The sequence below is a fragment of the Caenorhabditis briggsae genome (genome assembly GCF_000004555.2).
Source record: "Caenorhabditis briggsae complete genome, chrV, whole genome shotgun sequence".
Classification (NCBI taxonomy): Eukaryota; Metazoa; Nematoda; class Chromadorea; order Rhabditida; family Rhabditidae; genus Caenorhabditis; species Caenorhabditis briggsae.
Window position 1 is genome coordinate 4,258,302 of NC_013488.2, and position 17,548 is coordinate 4,275,849.

Below are 17,548 nucleotides of genomic sequence, written 5' to 3' on the forward strand. Positions count from 1 at the left end.
CCCCTCCATGCCTTCTTCAATTAAAACCCTCCAACCATTCAAAAATAGCCCCCCCCCCCAAAAAGAGAACCTTATCTGAGCACTTTATTCAAATATGACCCCCCCCCCCAAAAAGTGGGGGTCTATAAATTAGGCGTCGCAATGAAAGGGGGCGGGGCGACCAAATTTTTCTCCCCTTTTCAAAAGTCCATTTTTGAAGTCGTGTACCGGGCGTTAGAAACCCTTGATTTTTAAGGTTAGAACTTGTCCCTATGTAATCGACTGCGACAAATCGAATGGAAATATCAATTTTTTGATTATGTCATCATTTTGACTCGAAAACTTCGAAAAACAGAAACCAAACTGACAAAGTGGACTAAAAATTTTGGATGGAAGTTCGTGACCAAAGATTTTTTTAATGGATTCTGGTAGTTTATGAAATGGAAGATTGGATTTTGAAATAAAATCGGAATTCTACTGACGCGGTTGTCTCTAATTTTCAGCCAAAGTTCCAGCTAAAATACATAAAAAATTTCAGCGACGACCCCAAATTTTTTTTGAATATTATTAAAACTAAGTCTAGTGTACACCTGTGTCAAATTTCAGAAAAATTGATTACCATTCAGTAGTTTTAATGCACATCTGTAAATTATAAACTTCTAAATTTTTTGGTTTTTGGAAGTTTTGATGGTGACACAGGTTCGTGCCATCGGTTTTCTCTTCACCATAAGATTCTACGCAAAATTTGCCACTGAAAGCAATCATAATAAAAAAATTCTACTGACGCGGTTTTATGTTAAACCGGAAGGGGGCGACTGGCAACGAAAAGCCGCCGTTTCCTCTCTCCTACCTCAATGCTCTCACAAATAGTGTAGCGGTGGCCGACTGGATAGTGGGCGCGCGCGCTGATCAGACGCAGGCGGAGGTTCGGGTCTCTCACGCGTTCAATAGCTATTTCTTTAATTTCCTTCACGAATTTTCCGCGCCGCAGGATTGCAAGCTTCTAAACCCCGCCCACTTTTCTGCGCACCGCAAAAAAATGAGGAGAAAGTCAGTACATTGAGGCCTGGTACAAAAGAGTGTGTAACTCGGTGCTGAATGAAGATTTTTCGCTGAAAATTCGGGAATGAACATCTATAAGGTAGGAGAAGACAATCCAACAATAAAAACTGGGAAAAATCTATTTTGAAAATTTTGTTGTGGTGCCTATCTATAATTGAATTGGTGGGGGCCTTTTTTCGAATTGGAATGGACCATTTAAAAGTGGGGGTCTATATTTGAATTGGTGGGGGGGGGGCTTTTTTTGAACTGATGCAAGTGTCCAGATTGTTGGAGGTGGGGGGCTCTACTATGGTTCATTTTGGGGGACTATACTTGAATTGGGGTGGGGGATATATTTGAATTCAGCCCAACCTGACACAACTCTCGAGAAAATATCCATTCACTCAGGCTGAAGTACAAAAGGTATTGACTATGATTCTGAGCAAATGGCCGAGCAACAATTTCCAATCCAGATAAAACGATACCCGCAACTGTAAAATAAATAACCATGCGTTTATAAGTTCCAACGACCTTTTTGATATGAAACAAAGTTAAATAAATCAGGAAAAAGTTAGACATGAAGGTGAGCAGAAATCCAATCTTTGTGAAAACGCTTGAGAACTGATACGACAACATTATATCTGTAGGTAGACGATACGAATTATAACAAAAATGTTGTTCATATGAGAATACGGTAAATATTTTCTAAGCTTTTCCACTTTGGGCACAGACCTAATTTCCGGTTCAGTTCTGGCCCCCTATTTTACTTATTTCTTCACTAAAACATACACAATGTCCCGGAAATTTTTTAGTGGTATTATAGTGATGAAAAGTTTGTTTATGAGCTTTTCAGTTTTCTGAAAACTGTATAGGTTGTTCCTGGTTGATATGAGGGTGTCAAAAATGCATACCGTAAAAGCTCTATTATTTAGCCATGGCACTCTATTGTTCGGGGGTGGTCTGTGGTGGCACTGTATTAGGGGGTGGTATTCAATTAGAGGCTGACACTTTATTGTTCGGAGCCAATTTCTACTGAAACTCATCACAGAAGGACTCGTATTCCAACATTTTCATTAAATTACTTTCGAGGTTTTCTTGATTTTTCCACTTCTTTATTAGAGACTTTCGGAGTCTGATATTATCCTGAATCATTTTTGACAAATACAGTACTTCTTTTAAACTTGAAAATAGCTAGAAAACCAGAAAATGGTTTTTGTGTTATTCTTCAACTTTTACCACAGTGATATCAAATCCGCAGTGGCATTATATTAGGGGCTGGCACTCTATTGTTTGGAGGTGATCTAGGATGGCACTCTATTAGAGGCTGGCATTCAATTAGGGGTGGCTATCTAATAGAGTTTTTACGGTATTTTAATCAGCATATTCCTAGTACGTTCAATATACCAAAAGATTGGACAAATGTGAAGACCATAGAGCCTGCGTTGTGTACGTTCGTAAGTTTGCTGTTAATTGGACGAATAGTAAGGGCAAGGGCCAGGGCTGCGAAAACGCCGGCGGCCGCCGGCTTTCCGCCGTCTCACAGCGCAGCCGAAAAACGGCGGCGAAACGCAGCGTTTTCAAAACACAGCCGCGCCGCGGCGCTGGCGTTCATGCTATGTGTGCGCGAATTAGTTCAACTGTGTTTTTACAAATAAGTTCGAATATTTTTTTTTTCAAGAAAGTGTTTATTGTGGAAAAGCATATTTTAACGTTAGAGAACAAAATGAACAAAATATGAGAATTAAAAAAAAAGAATAAGAATCTAATATTTTTTTTAATCAGAGAAAATTGGAAATGAAAGTGAAAAATGTTGAGAAATCGATTTTTGGAGCACGAGTTTTTCAGAAATTAGATGGAGACTAATAAATCAATTTTAAGGCATATCTTTGATTAACATTAGATTTTCCAAAAATTTCGATTCCAGCGACAGTCGATTCGAAGTGTATACGTTTTTCACTCTTGTTTCTCTGCGTCTCTCCGACAAAAGTTGAATGAAAGTTATATAGTTTTGAAGGAAATTTTTAGAGCTTTCGATTGGTAGGAAATACAACATTACAAAATTTGTCCAAACTTTCAAAAATAAAATGTTTCCAATTTTCAAAAATAAAATGTTTACAAAAATAAAATAGAAAGCTTTTAATTAAAATTATTTGAAATTTTTAAAAATCCTTTTTTCCAAGGAACATACTTATTTCATTTCACACTTAACCGAGAACTCGAAAACTCCGCATTGTAAATTTTGTCGATTTCAAAAATGCCTGGAAACCGGAATGTTCATCAAACCGTCGGCAATTTTAAAAACCGATTGTAAAATCGATAACACTTTAGACAACATACTTGGACAATTGCTATATTTGGATTCTAGAAGAACCACGATTTTGATGTCAAAATTTTTTTATGAAAATCCTGGATTAAGTGATATAATCGGGAGGAAGAAGATGGCGATTGTGACGCAGGTGAGAGAATTCTTCTGAAGTCGAAAAATTCCAAATTCTAGACAACGAATTACCAGTTAACTGATGAAGATTGGCGATTCTTTGGGATGTATACAACTGTAGATTTCTTGCTGAATTTGGACTTCATGGAGCAGTTGGATGTGGAAGATAAGGTTGGACTCTTCAGGCTTTCGAAATTTAAAGCAACCTTCCAGATTACTCTTCTCAAAATCTTCGCCGCTAAAGCCACTATGCTGTTCACCTCGTTGAGAACCATGCGTGGGAAAAATGAAAAATTAATCACGCCAGGTGGCCATGAAATCTTACCTGATGCTTTGAGCGAGTAAGCAAACCCCAATTTTGTTTTTCGTGATTTTTCATTCTCTAGATTTTTCGATGTCTCGCTAGAATTTCTACGCGAAATTCGAAGTCTTCTGGTTAACAAGATCATTGAACTGAACATCACTACTGAAAAATTGCTACTCGTCACTGTTATACTTTTTTTTGATCCTGGTAAGAGCAAACAAATAATTATATATCAAAAAAATTTCATTTCCAGCCATCTGCACTCTATCTGGAGGTTGTGCAACTATCGTCACTTCCAAACAAGGAGCCTATACATCTGCTTTATTCCAATAATGCCAATTGACTTATCAAGCTACTGGACACACTCGATTCCTGGATCTTCTTTCTATATGTCACGTTGTGAACAAGAATATGGAGGATATACAAAATTTGACAATTATTGTGAAAATGAAAATACATTTAGCAGAGTGTAAGCAATTGTTTAATGATATAAAGCCCGGAAGTCCGGAAGCCCGGAAGCCCGGAAGCCCGGAAGCCCGGAAGCCCGGAAGCCTTCTCCGGTTCCCCTCTCGGGAACCCCCAGAAAGGCGGAACTGATTCTCTCCTCCACTTTCTTCTTCCTTCATAGTATTCTTCCTGAGGTCAATGGGCCACCGAGGGTCGTGGGTTTTTTACGTCGATTTTTTGGTGGAGAATTTAAACTGTTTGAAAACTTTTTTTCGTCACATTGATTTCTTTTTTCACAAATAATATATTTTCATCACGTTTAAAAAACACTTGAATTTTTACTATTGAAATCTGTGTAACTCCTTGAAAAGATCATTTCTTCGACCCTGATTATCTCATTTCCTGTTTGAGATCTCAAAAAATTTCAACTATTGAAATGTTGTTGATATCAAGGCAAATATTTTTTCCCTCGGAAGTTTTTCAGTATTTTTAACAGGAACCGAGAAAAACCCGATCAAAGTTGACGGTTAGGAGATACCGTAAACACTCTAATAGAATGACCCTTCTCTTTCAATTGTGCACAAATTTATCTCATTTCCTGTAAAAGATAGTAAAAATAATCAAAAGATAGTTTGATAAATCGAAAAATGTTTTATTGAAACAATTAACTACAACTAGACCTTAAAAATTATTTCTCTCGGATCCTTCAAAGTGTTGAGACCCATTCTTTGACACAATTCAAAAACTAATAATTCAAGATGTCATTATGACAGGTACTGTACTGGAAACTTCACTCGTTGACTTTTGGAAAACAATTGAAAAGTCTCGTTTAATATTGGAATCAAATATCAGAAGAATGTACGGAAACGCCAATGTCATCTGGAAGTGAAAAAAGATGATGTTAACTATTTTGTCAAATTAGCCCACCACATCCGAAACACAGCTCAAAACGGAAAACGAAATACTCGAAGCGTATTCTTCTGGCAAAAGATGGAATTTTGTATTTACTGCGTTCAGCAAACTCCATAAAAGAATTCCAGAATAGACAAATCCACTTGTTACCGCGATTCTGGTGAGCTTTTTCGAGATCGTAATATCGGCCAAAGATCCTGTGAAAATGGTGGTGAGATATGGAAAAAATAAGAAAGGAGGTGAACTTGTATTTTTTGTTATTGAAACTTTGAAAATTTAGGCAAGCGCGCTCTGCTGAACAAAGCCAACAAGATTTTATTATATACCCTTCTTCAAACTTGCGGAACAGATGGCGCCGACGGCGCTTTGACAGATGTTTAAAAATTGGTTTTTTCGTAAGATTCTCAGATTTTCAGCAGGGCGCAATTTCTGACTATTAAAAAGATTTGAACCCGTCCTTTAAAACTGAAGGTATGTATATGTTTTTCACTTACCCTGAAACTTTCTTCCAATTATAATTGGCACGGCTATCCCGGTTCCCACTAATGATATAAAATAGACAACCGCAAAAACATTAGTGCCAAAGTTGAAGTTTTCTGTGCCCTCGATATCTACTGAAAACCACAGCGTCCCATTTATCAGATTCAATCGAGGAGGTAACCCAGATGCTAATAAGTTGGGAAGTGAGCTGAACAAGCAGTAAACAATGTAAACTACCAGATAATAACGACTCCAAAACTGAAAAACAAACTTTGGGAGATCTCAAGCTTCCCAAAACAACAACCTTTTCATAGGAGTTGAAAAATAAAATTGAGGAGATCCGATGAATACTCAAGGAAATTGCCGAGCAAAAATGCACATGAAACATGCAGGTGTAGATAAAAATCGACACATTCCACAGCCAAGGAACGTATCCTAAAAAGAATCGAATATAAATAGTGCCGAAGGGAAATTCCGCATAGCGAAGAGCAATCCACGAATTCAACCAACCAACAATGTTCTGGAAAATGTACAAGTAATTTAAGTGGACTTTGTTATTAGTCACAGTTAACAAATCCATTTGAACCAGTCTATAAAATGAGCTGGAATACTTTTTAGAGCATCCCATGAGCCAAAACATGATAAACATTAGAAGAATCGAAGGAATACCGTATGCTAGTTGGATAGCAGCTAGTCTTGATTTTGGTACATTTTCAGGTAAATTTAACCATTCCATAGTATAATATTCAGGCATTCTAGATATTTGAAAATCGAAATGAATAGGGAAAAGGAAAAAAAAATGAAATTTCAAGTAGGAAAATTTTGAGTTGTTATAATTATTGGTTAGGTTTAAATCAGAAGGATAACAGACTAAACTTCAAATAAATTTCAAGTGGTGAATAACAATAATTTAAAGGTTGTGATTTTGCATTTCCACTTTCAAAATGACAAATCACAAAAGTGCCGAATCTAAAGAAGTCTGAAAACTATCTGAAATCAGTCTGCTCCCCTGGCGATCATATGGGAAACTTTGCCTGAAAAATGTCATAAAAGCATCTGTTGTCAATTTTTGGTTTGATATGATTATATCCTGTTTATTTCAGGAAGCAAGTATCTGCGAAACCAATTTTTTGTTGTTTTCGTTTTTCACGTTTTTCTTGCATCAGCTCAAAATTCGAGCTGCAAGCTGACTTTGTTCAGCAGTGGTACAAAATTATTTTTTTTCCATCTTTTACAAGAATTTGGTATCCCTAAATCCATTTGTACCCCAATGACTCCAAAAATGTCATTCCCTCCGGATCATTTACAGAGTAATTTTGAAAAACAGTTATTCTTTTCAAACATGCCTCTAATCTTCGATTTTCTTATCTGCCGTCTTGTTACGTACAACTGACACAAATTCGTGTCAGTTGTAGTCAACACTCTGCGTCTCTCGTTCTCCAACAGAGTAAAAAGATACTGAATAGACTGTGTCAAATGTAGTCATTAAAAAGGCGAATGGTATAAAAGAAGGATGCCTTATCGAAAATTCATATACCTTAAAAATGCTTACTGTTCTTATTCTAATTTCAATCTTCTCGATATTCGTTGTGAGAACGTGGAGAGCGAGTCGAAAACTTCCAAGAGGTATTAAAAATGTTATCTTCCCAACCAAAATTTCTATTTTTTCAGGACCCACTCCTTTGCCACTGATTGGAAACATCCACCAACTCGTTTACACTTGCTGGAAAGCTGGTGGAGTCGTTGCTGGTCTCAACGAGTTCAAAAAACAATACGGAAAAGTATTCACGGTATGGATTGGTCCGGTGCCGACTGTTCACATCTCCGACTTTGAAATCGCTCATGAGACGCATATCAAAAGAGCAAACATGTTTGGAGCACGGTATTTGCCGGAGATGATAGATTACATTCGAGAGGGACGTGGCATCGTTGCGTCGAATGGAGATTTTTGGCAAGAACATAGAAGATTCGCATTGAGGACGTTGAGAGATTTCGGGCTGGGAAGGAATATCATGGAGGCGAAGATCATGGAAGAGTATAGATACAGGTATGTGGCCTTCGGCTTTTGGGGGGATATGGACCAGGTTTTGGTCAGAACCTACCGAAAACGGTTGTATAGAAGGCCATGGTCAGATTTCGGTTGGAACCTTGTCATAAGTTGGTCAGAGTATCATCGACTTTAGTAACGGAATAATTTGGAATCTGACCATCCTCCGACCAGAAATTTCCTGCGACGCCCCAATAGTAATTAGAAAAAGAAACGATAGGCAAAGTCACTTCAGATTCGATGACTTCCGGAAGACCAACTTCAAGAACGGAGGGATCGAAGTGGATGCAGCGAATTGCTTCGACTTACTTGTGGGATCCATCATTAACACTTTGCTGATATCTGAACGATTCGAGCAGGGTGACAAAGATTTCGATGAGCTCAATACAAGTCTGGCCGAGGGGTTTGAGAGCGCATCAATTTTGGACGCTTTCACTCCGAGCTGGTTGATGAAGTCGGACTTTTGGAAGTGGCGATCCAAAACCATATGTCGTCCATTCGATTTGATATATGCACAAGTGGATAAGGGAATCAAGAAAAGGTGAATAGCAAAATTGATTTAAGGACATTTTCTTATTTACATCTTGATTACAGACTGGAGGACGTTGCAAACGGAAAACATATAATAGGCGAAGAAGGAGATGATTTCGTGGACGCTTTTTTGATAAAAATGGAGAAAGACAAGATGGATGGAGTAACGGATTCAACTTTCAAGTAAAACTTTTACTTTCAAAATTTCAAAAATAATATTTGAACATTTTCAGTCCTGAGACAATGACCATTGACATGTATGATTTATGGATAGGTGGTCAGGAAACAACCTCTGCAACTTTGACATGGGCTTGTGCTTGTTTCCTGCAACATCCAGAGGTGGTGCAAGAGTTGAGAGAAGAGCTGTTAGGAGTCACTGGAGGAACTCGTGGGATATCATTGACTGATAAGCCGAATACACCATTCTTGAATGTCACTATCAATGTAAGTTTGATAATAGTGAAACCTCATTTCCTGAGAAAAATGTCTAAATTTCAGGAAATCCAACGCATTGCTTCAATCCTCAGCATGAATCTGTCTCGTCAAGTCAAGGAGGACACTGTGATCGATGGACAACCGATTTCAGCGGGAACCATTGTTACCACACAAATGTCAATGATCCATACCGATGAAACCGTTTTCAAGAATCATACCGAATTCAATCCAAAACGATTCTTGGAGAACAACAACTTGGATAAGTCATTGATTCCATTTGGTATCGGCAAACGAGTATGTCTTGGCGAGTCATTGGCTCGAGCAGAATTGTATTTGGTAGGTCACAAATTTCTGATCTTGAAAAGGAATGATATTTTCAGATCACTGGAAATCTTGTTTTGGACTTTAATTTTCAGCCAGTTGGACAGAAGCCAGAAATCAAGACACGGTCACCATTTGCAATGATGAAGAGGCCACCACATTATGGTATAAGATTTGTTCCATTGAATTAATCTTGTCTTTTGTTGTTTCTTGTATTTTTGGGCAGCTAAATTCTTGATAAAGTGTAACTCTTACTTTCAACACAAAATAACTTGTTTAATACCGTAAAACGAACTCTGTAATTTTGTTATACTGAACGTCACAAGCCAATTGAGCGAAATGAAGGTCTAGTATGTATGTTCTAGTGTGTTGCCTTGTTTTGAAATAATATTTTCTTATTATATATAACCAAATTTTCTCGTTCAGATGAGGTCAATAGAAAGTATTATAAAATGTATTTTGTTATGATTTAATATCCCGAGAGCAAAAACCATACACAAATGTAGACAAAAGGTTAGTAGCCAAATTTTATACCCATTTTTAGGTTCTTTCAGATTCTGAACAATTTTTAAACACCATTTTTCCCTTCCTCGTGATTTTTGTTCTTTTTCTTTTTTTTCTGTCTGCCTTCAGTCAAAACAGGTATCAATGTACTCCTAATCGTTTTTTCTTTGTTTTCTCTCGTCCTGCGTCTCTAGATATCTCACTCCCAAATGTTTGCCAATGTCTACAGCATTCGAAACACAAGAGATTTTTTTCTCGTCCAACATAACACATTTTTCTCGCTATATTATAACATTTTTTCCTATATTTCTTCCACTATGAATCCGTCCTCCTCAAAATGTGGCGTATGTGGCGAGCCAGCGGATTCAGTGCATTTTGGTGCACATTCTTGTAGGTAAAAACTTTTGAAGCGTTTTAAGTAAGTTAAATGATAAAACATTTTTAAGAGCCTGTGCCGCATTTTTCCGCCGACGAGTAGTGTCCGGAAAATTGAACCCAAAATGTAGATGTGCAGGAAGATGTAATACTCATAATCAACTGTTGAGAAGGCTCTGTCCATCGTGCCGTTATGAAAAATGTGTACAAATTGGTATGAGAACGTGTGCAGTGATGTCCAGAGTGGTACCAAAATCAGAAGCTGAAACCAATCCGTGGATTGAGAATAGCTTATTGGAGCAGATAAAAGTGGCATATGGAAAATTGGTGAACGCCAGATGTGAGGTTTTTAAAAAGAAGGTGAGTGTCATATTCAGGTTCATAATGAGAAAAATTTTATCTTCCTTTTAACAAAACACTAAACGCGTCTGTCTGTCCCGGTGTCAATCTGTGGACTTTTGAAATTTTGCAAAATAAGTATAGATTTACGTAACCTTCAAGAAAATGTGAGGAGCGGAGCGACGACCCAGTAGAAACTTGATAAATTCGTTCCGAATGCGCACCAACCAGCTGATTGATGCTCCAGAGTCGCGACAAACAAATGGCTGGTAAACTATAATTCATGTATTTTTATCATTAACAGATTGTGTTGAGTGTGATAAGTGTAGTTTTTTGAGAGAATTTCTAGTGAATGATAAGATAAAATTCTGATTGATAAGACAAGTTTTCAAAAAAAAAAACTGATAAAGACGGTACACAGGAAAATGGTCAAGGTTCTTTGCGTTCGAAAAAGAATCAAGGAATTACATTTTCCATCTTATTTTTGAAACTTTTCAGACCCGAGTACCTAAACGAGCCAATTACAAAGCTTTCAACGAAACTGTCTCCATTGACATCGTTCTCATAAAACAACACCTCTCGGAATTTTTTCAATCAATCACTCCAGTCCCCGAAGAGCAGAAAGCAATTCTAGGGGCCAATTTTTTAGTACCGTATGCGTTGCTCGATGGTGCTTATCGATCTCAAGGTATTCGTTTTTCTTGCATAGACTGGACGTCACCTAAACCTACACCTTTGTGCCCTCATACCAGGTCTGCGCGGCAACAAATCGCCGATTGCCGAAATTGCCGAAATTGCCGAATTTTTGTTGCCGATTTGCCGTTGCCGAAATCGGCAACGATGAAAAAGTTGCCGTATTGCCGTTGCCGATTTCGGCAAAAAAATTTCGGCAATTTCGGCAACTAAATTTTTTTGAATTTAGAGATTTTCACAATTTTTTAAGTCAAAAAAATGATATCGAAGTTCGAAAAATCAAATTTTGAACACCATCATCCCTCAGAGTGAATTTTAGAGGAAATGTGTCCCAATAATCATCAAAAATACTTGCATCGGATCTAAAAATGGGCTTCAAATTTGTGAGAATAGGACAAAAATAGGCACTCTTCTAGAATCACGGAACGAAAAATAAAATCACGGAACGAAAAAATCACGGAACGAAAAAAAATCACGGAACGAAAAATAAAATCACGGAACAAAAAATAAAATCACGGAACGAAAATTTTGGGTAATCCAAAAATTGCAAGAACCTTCATTCAAGTACTATCCTGAAATTTAACCTTGACATTACATTTTTTTTGCTCAGTATCCAAAATGACACCCGAAATGTGGTACTGAGTCCTTAAGGTACACTAGTTGATAGTGTACATGATTAATAGGTTACATAGGACCTTTCCCAGATGTTCTGAGGATCATGGGACATATGAGAGTTAGGTTAGAGGCTGCAACGAGCAGAGTTATCAAACTTCCCGTCGTTTTTTGGGTGTCCAACATGAAGGAAACATGATGGTTCAGCCTAAGCCAATAATTGAAGAAATCTTATTTTTCATTTTTTAAAAATTGGATGATATTTTTGGATTTAAGAAGCTTTTTTCAATCACAGGCTTAGGCTGAAACGCCATGCTTCTTTTATCTGAAACACCCTAAAATGTCAGCAAGCTCAATAACTGCTTGATGTAGCTTCAAACTGAATTTTCAGATGTTCTACAGGTCCTATGTAACCTGTTAACTAGCGTATCTTAAGAAATTGATAAACCCTTTTTTAGTATACTTTTGGGTATTGGACAAAGTAAAATTGATGCCAAAGTTAGTATTACGGATACTACTTGTCAAAGTGAAGAAGATAGCAATTTTTGGATTACCCAAAATTTTCGATCCGTGATTTTATTTTTCGTTCCGCGATTTTAGGAACTTATGAAACACATTTGCTGTAGTTCTGAGCCTGATAGAAGCATTTTCAGGTGAGCTACTTATCGATTTTACTAAAAAAAGACGCAAAACTTTTGTTGCCGAAAATTTCCGAAAGTTGCCGAAATTGCCGAAATTTTTTTTCTGCAATTGCCGAGTTGCCGAACGTTGCCGAAAAGTATTCGGCAAATTGCCGAGTTGCCGAATTGCCGAAAAAATTTTGTGCCGCACAGGCCTGCCTCATACCTTATTTCCGGTTAAGGATATCTGAAAGTAACAATTAACAAAATTTTTGTTGTAATATCAAACATATTTTGCCAGTTGACTACTTTTTGATATCTCTCACAGGAACCGAGATAGCGGATCTCAAACACACCGACACACACAAAAAAATTACATAGCATGAAAAGATTCGGTTCATTCAGATAGCGAGCTATTTCTAATGGTGAACGGGGATTATTTCGATAGACGAGATATTGATTCATTCTATCAGGACTCTAGTGATAATGATAGGAAAACTGCTGAACATTTGAAGGCGTAAGTATTTGTCATCTTCATCAACATCCTTGAATCTTATTCAGGTTGATGACCCCATACTTCACCCTCAACTACCAGATGCTCCGGAAACATGTGAAAGAAGTGCATCTGGATGAATCGGAATTCCTATTCATTTGTGCTTTGATATTATGGGATTTCGGTAGAACTTGTATAATAGAATCGCCACAAAAAACCAATCTTTCTAGGCATCCCTAACCAAACAGAAGAATGTATTCGAATATGCAAACAAATGCGTTCACGGATATTTGAAGAATTTTCAAATTATGAAAAGCTCAAAAACCCTTCAGGAGATTATTCGATGCGAGTTGGAGAAATCGTCATAATACTTCAAGGAGTACAAAAAGCTGTGTTTCTGATCCAAGAATCTCGGGATGTGTTTTTGGCGTATGGGTTATGTGATAAGAATAATATATTGTCTGAAATGTCGATTGCAAAATAATAAAATGTATTTGAAAAAAATTCAACTACGTTTCACTTTTTCAATCTTAGCGAGCCGGCGAGAAAATTTGACAACAGAATAACTCATAAAAATTAGAGCGAAGATAATAGAAAAACCCAAAAAGGCTACGACATCTAGATAGTGATAGGTGATGAAATTGGTCATGGTGATCGCTGGAACTTGTGAGCGGTATTCGGGAAATCTGAAAATTTCTTTTTTGAAAAAGTGGGAATGTTTCCGGGACAAATTTTGAAAATTCGTGCGGCTTAAAACCGTTAAGATGGAAGCTACTCACTCTATGGCAAAATCGACTTGTTTCATTAAATTCTCCTTCACATCGATTGGCTGATTAGACAAAACTCTCAAAAGTCTCTCGGCATTCCACTTATACTTTGGATTCATGATAATTTCCTTGACAATTCCAGCCAGTTTCTCTCCATCCTGTAAATCATACTTGTCGTAAACCACCGCTCCTCCATGTCTTGAAAGCATTGCAGCGTTTTGATACTGATCCGCGAATACTGGGACCATTAGTGCAGGTGTTCCAGAATAGGCAAGCTCCATAGTACTTCCCAACCCGCCATGGGTGATGAATAGTTTCAATCGTTTGTCAGAGAGAAGTGCGGTTTGTGGAACCCACTGTTTCAGATGAACATTCTTTGGAAGTTCCCTTTGAAATTTCGAGTCTTCATTCTCATATTTCCAGATAAAAGTGACATCTGGCAGAGACTCGAACATCTTGATAAGTCCATATTTGAAGTGATCCGGCATTTGAAATGAGCGGATCACTGAGCCAAAAGAAATCAGAATTGTAAAATCCCGCGCTTTCAAAATCATCTCGTAGTCTTCGGTAAGTTTCTCTGGTTTTCTATTGACGTCCATAGTGATCCCACCGGCATTCACTATTGCAGGAGTTGCAGGAACTGCGAAATCCAAATAGGGATTTGAGTTAGTGATAAAAATCGGGGACTGTTTCACTAGATCCTTCCAATACGGAACTGGTCGATCGATGGCTCCTTGAATATTCGAATACTGTAGATCACCCAATATATTCAATAACTTCTTCCACAAAAAATCTCTATAAACATCATTGAGCCTTTCGAAGAATCCAGCATCAGGAGCCATTCTCGAACCTTCTCGAGCTACAAATCCCAACACCGATTTTTGTCCGAATAGTTCGCTGGTTGGCTCTGAACGCACTGCTGATATAACAGGGATGCTTGGAATTCCGATCAGATGAGCAACATCTAAAAAATCGGTTTCAGAAGATCAATTTTGGAAAACAATACTCACAAAATCCGCTTAATTCAAAAGCCTCAACTATCATCACATCGTACTTATGACTGCGTAGCTCTTCTTGTATTTTTTGATCTTTCATTAATTCTGAAAATATTTTTTTTTTGGAAACAAAAGTTTTTTAAGGCACTCACGAACTGCTGTTCTTTTGTAATCATTAGCGAGGGTTTTTGGAATTTGAAAGGTTTGAAAAACTGGATTGTTCATAAAATAGGATTCCCAAAAAGCTGGAAATGTTTGTGTCGCCTGGTTTACCAACTCATCGTAATGGTTTGGGTAGTAATTGATGACCTGAAAAGTGGGAACTTCTATTTATGAGGATTTCTTTTCCCTCACCTTTACGTTTTTATTTTCCAGCAACCCGTCTGTATTTTTCAAAGCTCTGTAAAATGGCTGAAACACAGTCTGAAACAACTTTTCTAATTTTCGAGCACCGTTTAAAATTTGTTGACTTACAACATTATGCTTATCAGCCAGTATATCAGCAATGCAATTCATGAATTTCATATGACTGAACCCGAAAACCGGGTTGAATACGAGGATGTTTTTGCAGAACACAGACTTCAAAAGTAAGAAGGATAAAAATGAAATTTTTAGTAATATCATAGTGTCTGAAGTTATTAGTCTATCGTTCTTCTGAATTCCTTATATAGTTTTTTCAAATGATGACGATAGTGATATGAATTTTTCTCACTGGACACAATCGTATCAAATGTAGTCGAACCTGTTGGTCATGGGTGACCGGTGGTCTTCTTTGGGCTTCAAATATTGGACCCCTACCCCAAAGGTCAGCGTATTAACTCTCTCACAATTTCTATACAATCTAGTTTATTCACACAAAAAATAACTTCATAGGCATTCAATTAAATACAATCACAGATTTTGCTCTTTTCCCATTGTTTACATCATTGCTGACTTGTTGCAAATGATTTCCAACCGTGGCAATGTACTTTTGAACAAGTTCCTCACAACTGAAGTCCGATACCTGATGCATGACGCTGAAAAAAATGGTTTGTTCTAGATGTTCCCTAATCATTCACTCACTTTCCCCCCACGCTTTTCACACTTGTTCTTCCCATTTGCTCCATCTGCGTGCCACTTGCAAGAGCCGTCAACGTTAATTGATTAGGATCGAATTGATCCTGAACTGCTGATGGTACCGAACCCTCCAGAATCTTCTTTGGCAGATCCGGCTCCGCAGTAATTGGGCGACCAAGACCGATTCCTTGAGTGGCGTTGCTCGAAATCGCAGCTACCATCGCGGAGACTGATCGGAATCCGCCAGTCAAGTAGACAACGGTTTTATTGAAAACTGGACGGATCTGAAATAAGAATAATATTATTCGAACTATTTTAAAATGCTAACCTCTTCCGCAAACTCTAAAAAGAAGGCTTCTCGCTTCTTTGTGGACTCCCTCTCATGACAAAACGCCATTTTTTCATACGTTCCCCCTGATAGCTCCACAAAATCAAATCCACTCTCTTCATACACTCGACACATCTCCTTTCCTTGTTCAAGGGTAGTCCCTTCCGCTTGGAACTCCACTGAATTGGTTTTTATTCCAACAAGGAAACCAGTGGATGCTGGAATCTCAGCTCTGATCGCATTATAGATCTCTAGAATGACTCTTTGTCGATTCTCGAGTGACCCTCCATACTTGTCAGTTCTCTTGTTGGTAGTGGGAGATGTGAATTGTGACAACAGGTATCCATGGGCTGCGTGCAACTGGATTCCATGGAAACCACATTCATAGGCATATTTTGCAGCATAAACAAATCGATCCACCACTTCGGTCTTCACTTGTTCCGTGGACAGAGGCTTTGGCTTTCCGTAAGTGGTGTAACGAACACCAGACACCAGTTGGATGTCAGATGCTGACCATGGAGTGGGATTTACGTATGATGGAGTCTGTCTTCCAGCATGAGAGAGCTGCATGACAGCCAGTGCACCATCTTGTTTCATTAACTTGGCCCAGTGAGTGAACAACGCCCGACGTTCATGGCATTCACCTTCTTGGTAGATGATTGCGTTACCCGCCGCTTCCAGATTGGTCTGCAAATCCAAATTGTTCATGCTTCCTATAATAAAAACTTACCGGATCCACGAGCACGTTTGATGTCAAAATCATTCCAAACTTTCCATGACCCCATTTATCATAAATATTCAGAATGGAATCAGTTGGTAGTCCATGTTTTTTAGGTTCGTCGGGCGAGTAGGTAGAGAGAATTTCAGTTAGAGCAGCTTTCAAGAATCGATTCTGAGCTTGACACCCATTCGGAAAACACAATTGCTCTCCGAGAATTTCAGAAGAGACATTGGAGGCGTTGGGAAAACGGCGAAGAGACATTTTTTAATTTATGTTCTGACTGATCTAGTGCGTCCTTTTTATACTTTTTTATTACTTTGACTACAATTCAGTCTGTTTGTGTTAACACAATTGATACGGGCGTATCAGTTGTAGTCAAGGTGTGTCTGTGTCTCTTTTGCCAGTAAGAACAAGAAAAGAAGGCAGTTTTATCGGTCAAAACTAAAATGATGATGGATAGAAAGAATTACGAGTGTATGGTGGAAAAGACACTCAACTTCAAATTAGTGCTGCCGGTTCTTGATTTTGTGGAACTTGTTTCTTTTTTAGCCTTCTGTGTTTTTATGCAGAGCAAAGTTTTGATGAAGTCTGAAAATGTTTTTTTTTTCTTTTTGAAATATATCACTAGTTTCAAATGCGCCGTCAAGTTTGCGAGGCACATAATTCAGAGGGTACAACGATTCTGGGATACAAAGGGGGTACAAAGTGATTTCGGGAAACAAAATTCAAAAATTTTCAGGTATTTTGTACCCACCAATTGATGATTTTGTACCTCGAAATCGCTTTGTACCGTAATGACTCTAAAATGTTAGTAATTTCTGTGGCATTTGACAGTTTGTGACCGTATAGCTGAGTTGAGAGCCCCTACCCATTTTAGCCCTTATAATCTATCCACAACTCTAACACCCCCCGTTTTTATCCGCACCGCAGCTCGCTGAGCTATGCGGTCGCTGACTACCGTAAAACCTGACAGACTTCTTAACTTATATTTGTGTCAATTGATAACGTGTTTATGATAATCACACAAACATTTTATCCGTTGACACATTTTTGATACCATGCATGGAAGCCAAGAATAATTAGCTCAAACGTGACCGCGTGAAGCTCTCTA

At 38.0% G+C, this 17,548-nt stretch overlaps 5 protein-coding genes across 5 annotated transcripts; 3 read left to right on the top strand and 2 right to left on the bottom strand.

Moving 5' to 3' along the window:
- Nucleotides 1-3,290: 3,290 nt before the first annotated feature.
- Nucleotides 3,291-4,094, top strand: CBG01340 (the record flags this gene model as incomplete). Its single annotated transcript, XM_045236900.1, has 5 exons — nt 3,291-3,476; nt 3,518-3,628; nt 3,671-3,798; nt 3,844-3,968; nt 4,015-4,094. 5 exons carry the CDS (start codon nt 3,291-3,293, stop codon nt 4,092-4,094), a joined length of 630 nt encoding a protein of 209 aa, XP_045091811.1.
- An 867-nt stretch (nt 4,095-4,961) lies between these two features.
- On the bottom strand, nt 4,962-6,354 carry CBG26984 (the record flags this gene model as incomplete). Its single annotated transcript, XM_045236901.1, has 4 exons — nt 4,962-5,087; nt 5,136-5,317; nt 5,615-5,858; nt 5,905-6,354. The coding sequence occupies 4 exons, from the start codon at nt 6,352-6,354 to the stop codon at nt 4,962-4,964; spliced, it is 1,002 nt and encodes a 333-aa protein (XP_045098003.1).
- Nucleotides 6,355-7,113: 759 nt separating this feature from the next.
- On the top strand, nt 7,114-9,125 carry CBG01339 (the record flags this gene model as incomplete). Its single annotated transcript, XM_045236902.1, has 6 exons — nt 7,114-7,226; nt 7,883-8,188; nt 8,242-8,361; nt 8,412-8,622; nt 8,677-8,949; nt 8,994-9,125. 6 exons carry the CDS (start codon nt 7,114-7,116, stop codon nt 9,123-9,125), a joined length of 1,155 nt encoding a protein of 384 aa, XP_045091810.1.
- Nucleotides 9,126-9,755: 630 nt separating this feature from the next.
- On the top strand, nt 9,756-13,054 carry CBG01338 (the record flags this gene model as incomplete). Its single annotated transcript, XM_045236903.1, has 6 exons — nt 9,756-9,832; nt 9,885-10,173; nt 10,651-10,840; nt 12,483-12,594; nt 12,639-12,754; nt 12,801-13,054. The coding sequence occupies 6 exons, from the start codon at nt 9,756-9,758 to the stop codon at nt 13,052-13,054; spliced, it is 1,038 nt and encodes a 345-aa protein (XP_045091809.1).
- Nucleotides 13,055-13,345: 291 nt separating this feature from the next.
- Nucleotides 13,346-16,698, bottom strand: CBG01337 (the record flags this gene model as incomplete). Its single annotated transcript, XM_002636046.1, has 8 exons — nt 13,346-14,301; nt 14,348-14,437; nt 14,485-14,641; nt 14,687-14,755; nt 15,288-15,348; nt 15,395-15,672; nt 15,717-16,403; nt 16,447-16,698. 8 exons carry the CDS (start codon nt 16,696-16,698, stop codon nt 13,346-13,348), a joined length of 2,550 nt encoding a protein of 849 aa, XP_002636092.1.
- Between the last annotated feature and the right edge of the window lie 850 nt (nt 16,699-17,548).